General features: G+C 43.7%; 1 protein-coding gene across 2 annotated transcripts in view; it reads right to left on the bottom strand.

Moving 5' to 3' along the window:
• tnrc6c2 (trinucleotide repeat containing adaptor 6C2) overlaps positions 1-16,658 on the bottom strand; it is a 61,362-nt gene that overhangs the window by 22,595 nt on the left and 22,109 nt on the right. For both annotated transcript variants that reach the window (XM_066647888.1, XM_066647889.1), the window contains exons 5-7: positions 7,764-7,858; positions 7,157-7,178; positions 1,364-1,615 (exon numbers count right to left, since the gene is read on the bottom strand). In XM_066647888.1, coding sequence (XP_066503985.1) covers positions 1,364-1,615; positions 7,157-7,178; positions 7,764-7,820 — 331 coding nt within the window. In that variant the 5' untranslated portion in view covers positions 7,821-7,858. The remainder of the gene's footprint in view (positions 1-1,363; positions 1,616-7,156; positions 7,179-7,763; positions 7,859-16,658) is intronic.

Below are 16,658 nucleotides of genomic sequence, written 5' to 3'. Positions count from 1 at the left end.
ACTCCGGTGGCACGAGGGATCCAGCGTCAGGACGCCATATTATCAGAGCTGAAACAGAGCCAAGAAAACCAGGCTAGTGTCTATGATTTTCAGGCAAGGTTTTTGCTCACAGTGACATTCTTGGGAACTCTGGTCTCAGCTCTACACTCGGTTTCCTTCTTAGCCCTTGAATTGTTACAAGGGAAAAGCAAGACCAAAACAAACTAACCCGGTGATAAATTAATCTATCCCAAACCCAACAGATGCTTTTGTTTTGTTTCCTACCATCGGTTCAGGAGTGAAAAACAAAAACACAAAAGCACGTGATGGAAGAATGACGAGGTTGAAAACGATCTGGTCAGTGTCTGCATTAAAGCCCCGGCCAAAAACAGAGATGTTTTTAATCTCTTCTCTCAAGCATTCGATTCTCACGTTGAACCAATGCCAAAATAAAAGTCCTTAAATGACATTCTAAGGATGTGTGTGAACCCTGAGAATTGACCAGGTCTCTGTTGTGAAACAATAACACACTTTAAAGCTTTATTCTGCTGTATTATTTTAAAGGGACGGTACATTATTCGACTAATAATGCAGTGATTCTACTTGCCATAACCAAGTCTGACACACATTAAATATTCAGAAGCAGCAGCCTCTAACAAAAACCTAAAGACAACAGAAGCCCTCAGAACTGGGGGCAGGGGCAGAGGGGGCAGAAGGGGCACAAAACAGCTGCTGAGGCGCATTTCTCAGAGCTGGTTTAAGACACACACACACACGCCAAAACAGACAGGCAGCTGGGTCTCGTGTAAACAATAATCTAATACAAAACAAAAGGCTCTGTCCCTCTGAGTAACTCGAAGCCCAATGTCTCTCAATAAACTAACTCCGAGACGAACACAGGCCTGAACACTGTAGCCTCTAAAGACAGACAGGAGCTGGGCGTGCGGCGCGGACTGTGGTTTTTAAAAGGAGCAAATCTGTCGTTTTATCAACATTAACCAGTCAAAAAAATGAGAGACAGAGGCAGAGAAAGAGAGACATCGCGTCAGATAGAGACATACAGATAGAGAGAGAAAAACAGGCAGAGAGAGAGAGTGACAGACAGAGATAGAGAAAGATAAACAGAGGGAGACAAAGAGACAGAGAGAAAAGGAGAGAGACAGACAGATTAAGAGAGAGATAGAGAGATGCACTGAGACAGAGACATGCGCAGGGAGAAAGAGAAAGAAGAGAGAAACAGGTAGAGAGAGAGATCGAATATCGAAGCCAACTAATCAGCAGCATGAGTGTACACAAAAGGCAAGGCAAGTTTATTTATAGAGCATACAAAAGCAATTCAAAGTGCACATACACACACACACACACACAGGTGTTGGTGTCTGACCTGTGGGCTGCAGGCTGCTGTGTGTGTTTGGCGGTGATGTGCTGTCTGTGTGGATGGCGCTGCAGGGCAGGGGTCTCTTCAGCAGCAGTTTGTACTCGCCGTGCCTGAAGCGAGGGGAGATTTCTCTTGGAGGGAAACGGGCGACGCCATCGCCACTGCTAACGCTAGTGCTAATGCTGCTAACAGTGGAGCTAATGCTGGGGATGGACAGGGGCTGCGATGGAGGGAGATGGGCCTTCAGTGATTCTGGCACTGGAGAGAGAGAGAGAGAGAGAGAGAGGCCTAAGTGAATTGTATTCATTAAAGTTGACACTTCTTAAAGGCTATATCAAAAAAAAAGGAACATTGCTGTGAGGATTTGGTGGCATTTAGCTGCATAAACATCAGTGAGGTCAGGCACATTTGTTTGCCGATTAGTTCTTTTACACCAAAGGAACTCTAGTTCTTGAACCGGTTCTGTTCCCAATTCACAGATACTTGAAGCTCTCCAAAGAACCGGCCCCCACATTTCCACCAGTTTTTATGGGAACTGGGGGCACATCACCAGCAGGGGGCGCTGTGGGGCTTGGTTCTGTGGCTGAATTCAGCTCCAGAGCCAGAGGCAGGACAGAGTCATGGTTAATCCACTGTTTACAGCGTGGTGAGATCCCAGTGAGATATGATACGTGTGGAAATGATGCAGAGCTCTGAGTCGTCTGCTGAGATCCAGAACAGTGAGAGAACAGAAAGAATAGAGATAGAACAGTGGAAAACAGAGAGAGAACAGTGAAGAAACATAGGCGATGCTCCTGGAGTGGTGCTGAACTCAGCCCCAGAAACACACACAGATGGAGCAGGTTCCGGTTTTATTTATTTCTGTGACACTCTGTAAATGACCGTCCAGCTCCACTGCGCCATAGCGCTTTATTTGAGGCTCTGAGCTCTTTCTGGAGCTTCTTTATCTCCAATCGCCCACGGTCACGGTTCCTGCTGAAGAACTTTTCTGAGTCAAGAATCAGTTTATCTTTAACCAAAAGGTTTCTGTGTTGATGGAAAAGGGCTAAATTTTCCCCAGAGGAATTAGATTGTGCTCCATCACTTTAGAACCCAGTTCCACTGCTCCACACTGGTCAGCGCCTCAAGCCACATTCCAGGCAGTTATTTTAAAAACACGCTGTTCATCTCTCTCTCTCTCTGCTGTTAAATCAAGGGCCTGTAGTGTCACAGTGCTGATTATACTCAGCTCACGGAGCTCTTTTCTCATCAGCCAATCAAACGCTGAGATTTCTACACTCATCTGCTCCTCCTCCCTCCCCTCATCCCTCGCTCCTTTCCTCCAGTCTCGAGCATTGTGCTCATTGTTTAGGCTCTGAATCCATTACAGAAAACAGATGGACACCAAGGCTTTTCTCACACTCACAATCAGACAGACAGGCATTAGGATGAGAATCTCTCTCTCTCTCACCCTCTGTCTCTCTCTCACACACACACACTGTTTCTCTCTCTCTCTACAACACACTCCAAAATCTCACTTTCTCTCACTCTCCTAATACACACAATTATTTTAAAAACACACTGTTCCCCTCTCTCTCTCTCTTTCTCTCAGAGGAGGAATACCGGCGCAGGTGGAATCCCTCAGATGGAGCTGTAAACAGGAGGGGGGGAGGGAGGGAATGAGGGATGGAGGGAGGGCAGAGGTGTGGAGCTCTAATGAAGAGGCCATGTCTCTGTTGGTGAAAGGAAACAGGCCGGAGGTCACTGGAGGTTGTGGGAGAGGTTTTTAGATGAATGTGGTAGACACACGAGCAGCTGATCCTGAGTCAGGGGTCCTGACCACGGGGGACGACACTCACTGTCCCTCTCCAGTCTCTCTGTAGCTCTACACTTACACCCTGTGGTCTACCTGTTGCTCTGCATACTTCTACCCTTTCACTGACGTGGTGGTGGTGTGTTAGTGTGTGTTGTGCTGGTGTAGAGTGGATCAGACACAGCAGTGCTGCTGGAGTTTTTAAACCCCTCAGTGTCTGGACCGAGAACAGTCCACCGACCAAAAACATCCAGCCGACAGCGTCCTGTGTCACTAATGAAGGACTAGAGGACGAGCGACACACACTGTGTATCTACAAGGTGGACCAACGAGGGAGGACTGTCTCACAGAGTGGACAGAGAGTGGACACAGGGTTTAAAAACTCCAGCAGCACTGCTGTGTCTGATCCACTCTACACCAGTGCTAGGTGGTTTTAATGTTGTGGCTGATAACGATGGGAAAGTGGAAGTCGGGGAGCATCTACAACTTGGCCTTGGCCATCTGTCGTCTTTTCACAGAGCAATTCACAAGGATTTAAACCCTCACCCTTCACACGACCTTCTGCTGCTAGAGAGACAAAGGTGGTCTGTGGGGGGGTGGTGTGTGTGTGTCTGTGTCTGTGTAGCGCTAGCTGAAAAGCTAACAACATCAATTATGCCAAAAACGTCCATGTACTTAAAAGCATTTTCCCACAATGCAATTCATTCAAGCAGAAACACATCTGGTGTCTGATCTGTGAGGCTAAGACAGACAGCGAGTAGGTTTAGGCTACGCTGTGTGTGTGTGTGTGTGTGTGTGTGCGTACTCTGGGTGTTTGTAGACAATGTGTTTTACTGGGGCACACACACAGTTTAAAGGGGCAGTGCTGCACCCCTGTGCTCTCCAGTCAGTCGTGGGGACACAAAGGTGCCTCTCGTAAAAATACTTTTAACAAAAGGTCGTTTTTAGAAATGAAAAACAAATGAACTAGGGCTGAACGAACGACACGGACACAGTTTATATCACAATATATTTCTTAATTTTGGCCGAAACGATACAACTCCGAAACAACATAAAAGCCACAGAAGAACTTCAAAAGAACAAACAAGGAACACGACGGGGATCATCTTCAAACATAAACCTCCTGGATTTGACATTAATAATATTTTTAAACTAAGTTTTAAATCAGCAGTTGCCCGGCATGCTCAGTCAGAACAGACTCTTAATCCCGGGGTCGTGGGGATGAGCCCCACGTTGGGCGCCCAGCGTCGATATCTTACTGCGACTCTGAACTGGAAAGCGGTTACAGAATGAATGAATGAATTGATTACTGAAGGCAGTGCCCTGTAATTAACGTCAGTCAGAGACAGATGCTGTAAATGTTTATTAAAACACTGAAACTGTGTTTAAAATCATATCATTGTTTTTTAAATGTTGTGATATAAACTGATATTGAATTATTGTCCAGCCCTAAAATGAACAGTAAATATCTTTGTATTAATTGCAGTCTGTTTCTGTGATTTTTCTGAACAAATACAAACAGAATCAGTGTTAGTCGCTGTGAAAAATTTCCCGTGCTGTGATTTAACGTGGACTCAACACTGCGATGTGTGACGTTTATACTGACTCTAGAGCTACACTCCTCACTGTCGCCTGGAACCAACCTGAACTCTTCCTTCTGAGGCTGCTCACACACTCTCACACACACACACACTCTCACCCAGTCACTCAAACACACACTCTCCCAGTCACTCACTCTCAGTCTCACACACACACACACACACACTCACCCAGTCACTCTCACACTCACCCAGTCACTCACTCTCACAGTCACACTCTCACCCAGTCACTCACTCTCACAGTCACACACACTTACACAGTCACACCTGTGGACAACATCACTCACTCACTCACACAGTCACACTCACTCTCACTCCCAGTCACTCACACATTCATCCAGTCACTCACACACTCACCCAGTCACCCCTATGGACTGTATCACACTCCCACAGTCACTCCACCTCCCAAAATGTGTTTGGACAGCGGGAGGAAACCCACACAGACACAGGGAGAACACACTCTTCACAGAAAATGACTGGACCCCAAGAGAATCTGCAAGGTTTTCTAATAAAAACCCTTTAAAGAAAACGCTGTAGAAACCCCCCCGCTGTCGTCTGCTGAGGAACGGGACGCTGGCTGATGTTTACGAGCTGACGGTTGGTGTTTAATTCATCACACGACGCCTGAGGACACAGCTCCGCGAGAATCTACGAACACGGCCTGTTGACAAACACGCTGATTAATGAACGCCAGAATAAAAGCATGTAACACACTCTGAGCGTCCTTTCACGATTCATTTCTCGAGTATTTATTAATGTCACAATTAAAGCGCGCTTCCTCTCCGCTGCGGAGGATTAGACGGTAATTAGGCCTCTGTCCTCGAGTGTCGCTCTCAACACTGACGCAATTAATTGGATGTGAAATTACAAATTAATTCAATCTGGAAACACTGCGTGCTCAGAGACGGCATTGTTATGGTTAGTGCCACCTTAAATCTCCGGAGACCGTGGGAAACACCCTGTAAGACTGTGTTTACATCGGTGTGGAGCACCTTAAACACATCCTCCAGGAAAAGAGCTCTGACGCTTGGTAAAAATTTACAAACACCAAAGTAGTGGCTCAAAAATATTTAAAATTATGAACAGCAAACAATATTCAATTATGCATTTGTTTCTATAGAAATCAGGAACCAAACTGCTTTGTCGTCTCTCAGAGAAGCAGTTTGTTCTCCCTAGTGTGGGTCCCCCGTGTGAGGGCAGCCATTACTCCATTAGGTTTAGTGCAGAATCTGTGACACCTCCAGGAAACTAGGGGTCAGTGTAACGGCTGTTTCACAACGCAAAGAACCACCAGTGATTGGGAAAATGACAAAAAATATAAAGCTGTAGGAGATGGAGATGAGGATGGATAAAGCAGAGGAGGGTGGAGCTGACAGATGGAGCAGACGAACATTTAACAGGGGAGACGATGGAGCAGAGGACGAGATGATGGAACAGAGAAAGAGACAGAGCAGAGGAAGATGACACATGAGATGATGGAGTAGAGGAAGGGGCGGAGCACAGGAGACGATGGAGTAGAGGAAGGTGAAACAGAAGATGAAACAGGAGACAATGGAGCAGAGGAGGAGACTATGGAGCAGAGGAAGATGAAACAGAGGAGACTATGGAGCAGAGGAAGAAAAAACAGATGAGACTATGGAGCAGAGAAAGATGAAACAGATGAGACTATGGAGCAGAGGAAGAAGAAACAGAGGAGACGATGGAGCAGAGGAGGAGACAATGGAGCAGAGGAGGAGACAATGGAGCAGAGGAAGAGACCGAGCACAGGAGTCAATGGAGCAGAGGAGGAGACCAACACAGGAGACGATGGAGCACAGGAGGAGACGGAGCACAGGAGACGATGGAGCACAAAGATAGAGTGCCTTGTACTCACTTCCTACATTGAATGAAAATACTCAGCACAAACTCTTCAGTTTACCGAAGCTTATCTGAACACACAGTGTGTATCATCTCTTCAATCTCCGTAGAGAAGCATGTGGAGCAGCTGCACATGAGCCTGCACTCTCCATGCACATACTAAAACTAATGTAGTTTTAATATAATCAGAAAAAACAAGCCTCATCCAGCATCAGCACCAGACCTCACTACTCTTTATAAGGCTGAATGCCATCAAATCCTCACAGCAATGTTCCAACATCCAGTCCGATAGTGACAGTCCTGATTCACGTCGCAAGAGGCGTCCACAAACTTCTGGCCACACGGAAACAAACGCAAACACACACCACTCCGGACCCCCAGGCGCTCGTCTGGCCGCTAAACCTCGCTGACCGTATGCTAATTCAATAACGCATGCGTCAATGGGCATTAGCATACTGCAGCTAGCTAATGAGCGCTAGCCTCCCTCGCTACATTAACCTCAACCCCACCCACACAGCATGTTCTAATTTATATAAATAAACCCACTCTTACCTTTGGTTTCCTGTTCGGCCACCTGTAAACAAGGAGAGCAGAGGTAAACATCATAAGCTCAATGGATCTGCATGTCATTTGCATAAAAAGTATGAATATTCATTACAGCGTGTGCTGTAGCAGACAAAAAGAAACCTGCACTAAGTCTCTCTCTTCATAAATCACACAAACACTAAACAAAACACACGGCACACAAAGCAGTCACCTGGAACATGCAACACACACACACACGCACACACACACACACACACACACACACACACACACACACACACACACACACACACACAAGACTTAGGCATGCGGCTGAACAGGACACTATACGCTACACACACACTCATTAGTGATACACAAAGCGGATTTCGCAGTTAGCTAGAAAACTTAAGCCCAAAGTCAAGCCTGTCCAATAGGAACACAGCTGAGGGAGAACCCTATTGGACAATCCTCAACTCTGAGTTTAACACATCCGGCTAACTGGTAAATCCAGATGTGTGAAACAGAACCAGGACCAAATGTCTCTTGTTTAAAAGACAAAATGTGTGAAAAAAGTAAAGAAAGATAAAATAGGAAGAAGAAAATAGAGAAAGAAAGAGAGAGAATAACTCACCTGTTTCTGAGAAGTACTCGATCTTTCTTCCTGTTTTTTCTTTTTCTTTTCTTCCATCAACTGGGTCTGTCTCTCTCTTTCTCACCTTCTCTCAGCTGCAAACACAAAGGAGAAAAAAACATGCAATGTTTTTAGCAACAACGGCACGGAGAGAGAGAGAGAGAGAGAGAGAGAGAGAGAGAGAGAGAGAGAGAGAAATAAAAATAAATGAAAACCCTAAGCACCTGCCTGGCCCAAGGACACAAGAATGTGTGCACGCACACACACACACACACACACACACACACACACACACACACACACACACACACACACACACAGCTTTCTCTGAGGATGATCATATTATTATTATTATTATTATTGGTGTTGTTATTATCATTAATATTTTTCACATTTTTGATGAAGCCACCGTGGAAATGCACATTTTATCAGCAGAATGACAGACAATCAGACAGACAGCGAGAGAGAGACAGAGACAATCAGACAGACAGCGAGAGAGAGAGAGAGACAATCAGACAGACAGCGAGAGAGAGAGAGAGACAATCAGACAGACAGCGAGAGAGAGAGAGACAGACAGACAGCGAGAGAGAGAGAGAGAGAGACAATCAGACAGACAGCGAGAGAGAGAGAGACAATCAGACAGACAGCGAGAGAGAGAGAGACAATCAGACAGACAGCGAGAGAGAGAGAGACAATCAGACAGACAGCGAGAGAGAGAGAGAATCAGACAGACAGCGAGAGAGAGAGAGAATCAGACAGACAGCGAGAGAGAGAGAGAATCAGACAGACAGCGAGAGAGAGAGACAATCAGACAGACAGCGAGAGAGAGACAATCAGACAGACAGCGAGAGAGAGAGACAATCAGACAGACAGAGAGAGAGAGAGACAATCAGACAGACAGAGAGAGACAGACAATCAGACAGACAGAGAGAGACAATCAGACAGAAACAATCTGACAGACAGACAGACCAACAAATTTTAAAAAACAAAACTTAAATCACATCATAGTAAATCCACTGATGAAGTCCAAGTTTGAGTTAGAGACACAGACAGAGAGAGAGAGAGACACACACACACAGACTGGGAGACAGTCAGACAGACAGACAGAGACTACAAAGCAAAGCCCTCTGGGTCGGTGCTGGAACTCAGCCAATGCCAATTATCCGTCTCCTGATTTGCCCTCTCACCCCACCTCCTGCTCTAATCCTATTGGCCAAGACACACACCCTCCCGCTCCCTGAGCCAATCAGAGCACAGCAGTATGGTGATGTAATGCTGGAGATTCTGGCTAGAGTCCAGAGTAAAGACAGAGAGAGGAAAGCAGAGGGATGATGTCGAAATAAACCCCCCGCCCCCCAGTGTGTGTGTCTGTGTGTGTATGTATGTGTGTGTGTGTGTGTGGGAGGACACTAAACAGATTTAAAAATACACACTGCACCCTTTCAGCCTACAAACCAAATCCAAACACAGATTCTGCCAAAAGTGTGTGGACGGGGTGGTGCTGCAGTACACACTGGAACATAGCTGTGAGGATCTGATGGTGTTCAACCTCATAATCATCAGTGAGGGTCAGGGTCTGGTACTAGTGTTTTAGCTTTATGCTAATGTTGGTAGACAGCAGAAGGCTATGTTATATCTGTAGCCAGTGTGTAATGATTTATGCCGCTTTTCCACTGCATTGCACCGACTCGACTGGACTCTACACTCCGATTGGTTTCCCCCTCCCACAACTCCCCCCTGAAATGTACCCGGTGTCGTCTCTAAGGGGAACAATGGGCTTTGGAAACCACAACAGCGGTGGTAACGTTAAGCGGTGTTTACTCATGGTGTATTGGCGTGTTGTTGTTGTTGTTTGGGACTGAACACAGCTCCGTCATCAGTTCAGACAGATCAGTAGAGTTTGTTCCTTCCTATATATATATATATGAAAATTATATTAGCTATGTGCTAAGCTTTGTAGCTCCAATGCTAAAATTTTCAGACACCAAACAAGGAGAGCAGGAGGTGTGCTTAGAGTAATCTGAGCACAACTCTAGCTAGCAGTGAAAGGCATGTGTGTGTGTGTGTGTGTTGGCAGAGGTCCACTGTTACTGTGAGGGTAACAGTGTTTGAAAGGCTGCAGAAATGTTACCATTTCCTGCAGCGTAGTATTAGCAACACAGATAACCACAATTTACCAAGCATTCCCTGCAAACGTTGAGATATTACCACAAATCAGTGTAGAATTCACCAGAGAATTTAGAAACATGTTTTAACTGTTCAAAAACATCAAAGGAACTATTTGTTTTGTGTTGAATTAGCAGCGAAGGGCAGTGTCTTCAGAGCTAATGCGCTAACACTAACACTAGCGCTGACTGAACTAACGTTGTGGGTTGGACAGCGCTGGGCAATGGACATGGAGGAACATTTGGGGTGGGGTAGGGGGCTAAGGTTAAGATGCGTGCACACACACACACACAGGTTGTGTAGAGCAGTGCATACACATAAAAGAATACAAGCACATACACACACACAGAAATGCCCACCTAAACCACCATATTGCCTCTCGCTCTCTCTCACACACACACACACACACACACACACAGCTTGATTGCAGTCTCTTACATCAGTGAGTCTGATTTAGTGTGGAACTAAACAGTTAACGATGAGCTAATAACGGAAACTTGTGCAGAGGCCGAGAGGAAAGACACACTATGTCTCATTCATGTGTGTGTGTGTGTGTGTTGTGTTTGTATATGTGTGTGTGTGTATGTGTAAATGTGTGTGTTGTGTGTATGTATGTGTAAATGTGTGTGTGTGTTTGATCACATTACTCAGTGCCTGAGGTCTCCAGTCTCCTGACCATGGCTCAGTGACCCCAGGAGGAACAGGGAGGCCTTGCCCTTAAGCAAGTGAATGTCTCACACCCTGCTGAACCTGAATAAATCCTGCTTTATCAACCTCCGTTCCTACCTCACCTCCGGAGGGTCGATGGTGGTCTCACGATTTGGGGCAAGACCACCCTGTTCCTCCAGAGGTTCCTACCTTTGGGGTCTCCGAGTTCCTCTGGGTCTGTTTCAGCGTAAACTCTGAATAAGACGTTTCCACAAACTTTTGACGAGCAGTGTATAAAATACTGAGGCTTTTGTGTGTGCACGCGTGTGTCTTTGTGTGTGTGTGTTAGGTATTCTCCACCACGTCCTCGTCCATTTAATCTCATTTCATCAACCTCAATGGAGTGTGACGCGGAGGAGAGGGAAAATAGATCGAAGAGAAGAAAATTACATGCCGTGATTTAGAGCAGGACGGAGATACCAACAAACCAGAGAGGGAGATAGAAGGAGGGAGGGAGGGGGGGATAGAGGAGGTGGTGTAGAGAGAGAGAGAGAGAGAGAGAGAGAGAGAGAAATGGCAGCAAGTGAGAGTTGTGTTGGACAGAGGAGAGAAAGACAGGGAGACAGAAATAAAGAGACGCAGAGTGAGTGATTCAATCAGAACAAGGAATATTTAGGTGGATGCTGGAACATCGCTGTGAGGATCTGATGGCATTCAGCCACAAGTTCTGCATCAGAGACATCACTCCAACTCAACCGAGAACACCCTCACTCCAGAGAACAAAATTCCACTGTACCACAGCCCGACACTCTTGGTTTAATACCTGTCTAGCCAGCACTTGGCACTGGGACTGCACTGTTGTCAGTGCTTCCTGTGGAGATTAAACTTGGAGCTGTGTGTTCACAACTGATATCTGCCCTCGTTTTAATGTAATACCACTGCACACGTACCTCAGAGCACTACCGCCCCCAGACTTCACTGCAGAAGGAGCAGGATTAGACCTGGCCTCACACATTCAGCACAAAATGTTGCAATATGCTCATTACATTCAGTTGTTTTAATAGTTTAGTCTAAATGATAGCTTTGCTACTGACTTCTGTCTGTTCTAAAATCACTGAGCGTCCTTTGAGCCACTGAGCGACATTTGGTGAAACTATATTATATGCCTCGACTAATAATACACACAGGATCTTAAATAAATAATAAACAGCTGCTCAAAAAGCCAAACACCTGACAGTAACCGTGAGGAAATGAACCCGAGGCAGATTTGAGACGCTGTGCACAGCAGTTCTTTCAGGAGAACGTCTGAGTTTTTTCTGAAATGAACTGAATTGAGCTAAAAGAGAGATGCCCCACTCATAAATTGGCACTTAACCTTTAAAATTTAAGGTGAAAATACTCCAAACAGCAGAAGAAAGGACTCAGAACAGGCTCAGAGACCCATAATAAAGCCATTATTTGGCGAGAACAGCTTTTACTTTTAGACTTGTATTATTTGCTTAAAAAACTGAAGTAAATCAATAGCGCTTTGCTGTGTTGTTCTGTTTGGGACGATAAGGAGTGGATTGGTGTCTAAATCATGGACCTGCCTCATCCTCATGTGTGCTGTTGAGGTTATGATGCTGTATAATGTTGAATGAATCACTCTCATAATGAAATGCGTGATGATTTTAATTGGCCCCAATAAAGACTACAGTACATTTACACTCTATTGTATTATATTTGTTTATGGATAGGTAAAAAATTACAGGAGAAAACCCGGTCTACTGCGGTCCGACTGGACTAGAACGATATAATGAGAATATTCCCAACATTTATCAAATAATAAATATTATAATATGACATTATAAACACAACCGGAGACATCAAATACCATCAAAAAATAATAACACAATCTTTAATAACGACAATTAAAGGTTGTCTAGGACTTATAACCATACCCTATTAAAACACTGGGACTTTTATTATACGCTGAGGTTTATTATTTAGTGAAATAAATGCAGCTTGAATCTTACAATTTTGGACGTCGTAAACCAAGTCTGGATAATAATCACTTTCTGTCGTTATGGATTTATAACCTTTAAAAAAAAATATCAACCGTGCACAAAAATAACCCTTAAATCTGTAAACGATCATTTCACAACCTGAAAAGACAGCTGCAACATCCACCTACTACAGTAATAACACTAACAATACGTATCATTATTATTATTATAATAAACTGCTGTCTCTGACTTGGCCACAACAATAGCCTGCATTAACTAAGGCTTTTACTGTAAGCTGAGGTTCGTTATTCAGATAAAAACGATTCACAATACCTGAGTATCTCAAAGTGTCTCATGGACTAATGCAATGTGTTTAAGAGACTACAACAATCTTGTATTTGGAAATAAATAAATAAATTACACAAGAAGGTTTATTAAATAAAATACTAATAAAAGAAATACCGCCCTGGATTTATATTCTTAATCTAAATTAAACCATGGGACTTTAATTATGTCCTGAGGCTTATTACTGAGTAATTACATGGAAACAATGCAATGTGGCTGAATTATTTTTATATTTTGTTCAGACAGAAATAAGTCAGGATCCTCTGTTGAGTATAAGACGGTAGAAATATAATTTAGCACAAAAACCAAGCATTAATCCTGCACTAAGAGTTTATAAATAGTTTTTGCTCTAAAAGTATTTCAAACAAAACTGAAATCTCGGCCATATTTAAAATAATAAATAACATACACTCAGCGACAGTCCTGGACGTACAGAACTTTAAAACATCGACCAGTGCACAAAAATCTGCCTTAAATCTGAAATGATTCAGCAATTAATGGTGTCCTATTTTTAGTCTGAAACAAAATATTCACTACAATAAGACGAATCACAACAACAACAGCAGCAAAGCTCCTACCACTGATTTACTGCAGGCTTCAACCAGAGACTGGAGTGAGGACGTTTAGTGTCAAAAACACTTACAAAAACATGACATAAAACATGAGCAAATGTTATGACATAATTAGACTTTAGATACAGCAGCCTGAAGTTTCATGTTCAGTTTCAGTTGGAAAGCACGCAGTTACCCAATGCAACACATAAAATGTGTGAAATAAATGTAATAAATCATAAATAAAATGCATTCTGAGGTTGAAAAACAGAGGAGAAACAGAGGAGAGACCGGAAAGAGGTTTTAAGGGGGATTTAAAACTGGTTTAATGCTCTTTAGTGACGCTTACCTTGGAGAATGCATGGCTGAGAGGCTCGAGGAGTAGAAAGGCAGTGTTTTTTTTTCCAGCATAAAATAATAATAAAAAAATAAAAAATAAAAAGGTACCCGTAAAACTGAGGAGGATTAGAATCGAGGGTAATCTGGTCTAATCTAATCTGGCAGGTCTGAGTGGTGCACTGGGGCCATGATAATAACAATTATAACAATAATAATGGACCATTATATTATGGTCTGTGACACTGAGCAGCTTCTGCTTCAAGGCCAGAATGGAAACAGATTATCGTAAATAAAAAGATCCAATAAAAACCTTTCATTTAATTTCAATTCTTTTAAAAAACAACAACAATGCAAACACAATTCTGCTGTTTACTTTTAGACATGCACTTTTTTTTAGCTTCCAAAGCAAATGAGTTCAACTAACACTGTCTTGTATGAGTTGTTGATCGCTTATGACGTCAGAAAAATCAGTAAACAAAATTATTTAAAACGCCCAAAAACAAAACAAACCCCAGCAGGGCACGGACTGGCGCTTTAACGTGTCGTTGGCAAGCCTGCGCACAGACGACTAAAGTGCAAAAAATGCGTCGGATTGCGTGTGATTCCGTCGAGTTATAATCCACAGACGATGTTTTCCGTAACAAGCGAAAAGGAGAAAAAAGGAGCCGCGGCGTCGAGCGCGCACAGCGTCCTCGAAATAGTAATAAACGCCACAAAACTCCCTCTCAGATCCCAGCCGCAGCAGCTCCACAGCAGCGCCGCGAACGCTCGGCCATTTTGTTCGGTTCTCAGCGCAGGGAGCGAGGCGCTGGGGGAGGAGCCATTTCAGAGGCCCCGCCCACCTGTCGCCCGTCTGCCTTAAATGGCGCTGCCTTTAAAGGGAAAGTCCACCCAGTTTTCTAACGTGCGGGAGAGAGGATTGTTGCTGTAAACATTCACTCGGAGTGGTTTGGTGTGAATTTGTGCGCCGTAGAGGTTTTCTTACTTTCATCCCCTTGTAACTGGGAGACTATTTATTCTATTAAGACCATAACGCGTACATATCACGGAATATAATCTAACAATTTACACTGCTAAGGCATATACTCCAAATATAACATGATAAAGCACATCATGCAAACAGTGGTGGAGCCAGACAGTTTTCATAGGGGTGGCCAGACTGAGACCATTACTCACACAGGTGTGGCACAGAAAATGTTACCGTAATTTTTTCTATGTGAAGTTGCTGTGGATCTAGTAGTGTTTCTCGATCACTCACTGATTCACTGATACAGGAATTGAGTACAGCGCCCCCATCAGGTTATTTGAGAACTACTAGTTTGAGGTGTGCTGTTAAATTTAGAAATGGCTCGGCAAAAATTTGCAGGCAAATTGGCGTTGGGGGCCCCGGCGGGTGTCCAAAAATGAATTAATGGTGGCCTTGGCTACATAGACTTTAAACCTGCACCTCGAAATGTCCTGGATGCTACATACTCTCACGGTTTTATTTAGGCTATTTTACGCCCTATATTGCTGTGGTCTTGTCTTCGGATATTCTATGTTCTAGCTTTACTATCTTCAGCTGTTTTACACATATGAAATCCGGAAAACGTTTGGAGAAACAGGTCTGGACATTTTCTGGAATTTCTTTTTCACACATGTAGTGTACAGCTGGAACATTTCTGCATTAGAAGTGTTCTCACAGATTAAAATATTCTGAGTGGTCCAGGCAGGGAGCATAGCCTGTAGAGCATGTGCAGGAAGCAAGCATGAACTCACAGTGATACTCCGGAACATTCCCAGTTCTACTAACTCTGATATTACCCGGACTGTGTTCTGGGGGCTGACACACATAGAACTCTTCCTGATTGTTCTTTGATACTGTGCATGTATGAAAGGAGTTTTGTACATGCTTTGGGTTCTTAAAAAGTTAAATAAATAAATAAATAAATAAAGTTACACGTTTATAGAGCCTTTCTAAACACCCAAGGGTGCAAAACTGTAAAAAGCACTACTGGACACTGCCACAGCTACACAGCCCAGTGCTGCGGGCTTTACACCCCTCTGACAGACTCTTGGCATTGGGCATGGTGACCTTAAACTCATGTGCAGCTGCTCCAGCCACTCCCATTGCCTACTCAACGTAATCATCCAATCAGAATTCTCTATTCCCCTGGACGTTTAGTGCAGAAGTTGGGAAGAGAAGTTGGGATAAGAACTGAACAGCCAATCAACAAATCAGAGTTTTACCTCAAGCTCCGCCCACAGGACAGATATTTACAAAAGAGTCACAATGTTTAACTCTTTGTGTAAAATGCTGCAGCCAATGTGTTTATAACAATTTAAATTGTGAATATCTTATGAATTTTAAAAATTATTATTTTAAATATAATTGTACAATGAAGGGTTCAATAAGAATGTTATTACATACAGCTATAGACAAATAATAAACTACTATAATTTATCGTATAATAATTTTAAAGGTGTAAGATTAAATGGTTCTGATACTGAGCAAAAAGATTAAAGGGTTAAATAAATGTTCAAAATTCCCGGTAAATTAACTCTGAAAGCTGAAAAAAAGCAGCATATTTACTTATTATTCACAGCCCTTTAGCTCCACCCCCTCATACCGAGGTTATATACAGTGTTTCAGCCTGGGTTACTTTCTAAATACAAGGCAGCCAATCAGAACAGAGCTCATTAACATGTTAAAGAAAGATCAAAGAGAATGACTGAGAGAAAGAGAATGATGGAATGAGTGAGTGAGAGTGAAGAGAAGAAGAGGGTGAAGATACTGGGGGCTGGTAGGGATGCTGTGTGTGTGTGTGTGTGTGTGTGTGTGCTTCTATAATTTCCCCTGGGAGGACTGTGGATTAGAGCAA

The sequence above is a fragment of the Hoplias malabaricus genome, chromosome 16, assembly GCF_029633855.1.
Source record: "Hoplias malabaricus isolate fHopMal1 chromosome 16, fHopMal1.hap1, whole genome shotgun sequence".
NCBI classification, from domain to species: Eukaryota; Metazoa; Chordata; class Actinopteri; order Characiformes; family Erythrinidae; genus Hoplias; species Hoplias malabaricus.
Note: the sequence above shows the minus strand (reverse complement) of the source record. Positions and strands in the feature narration are given on the sequence as shown.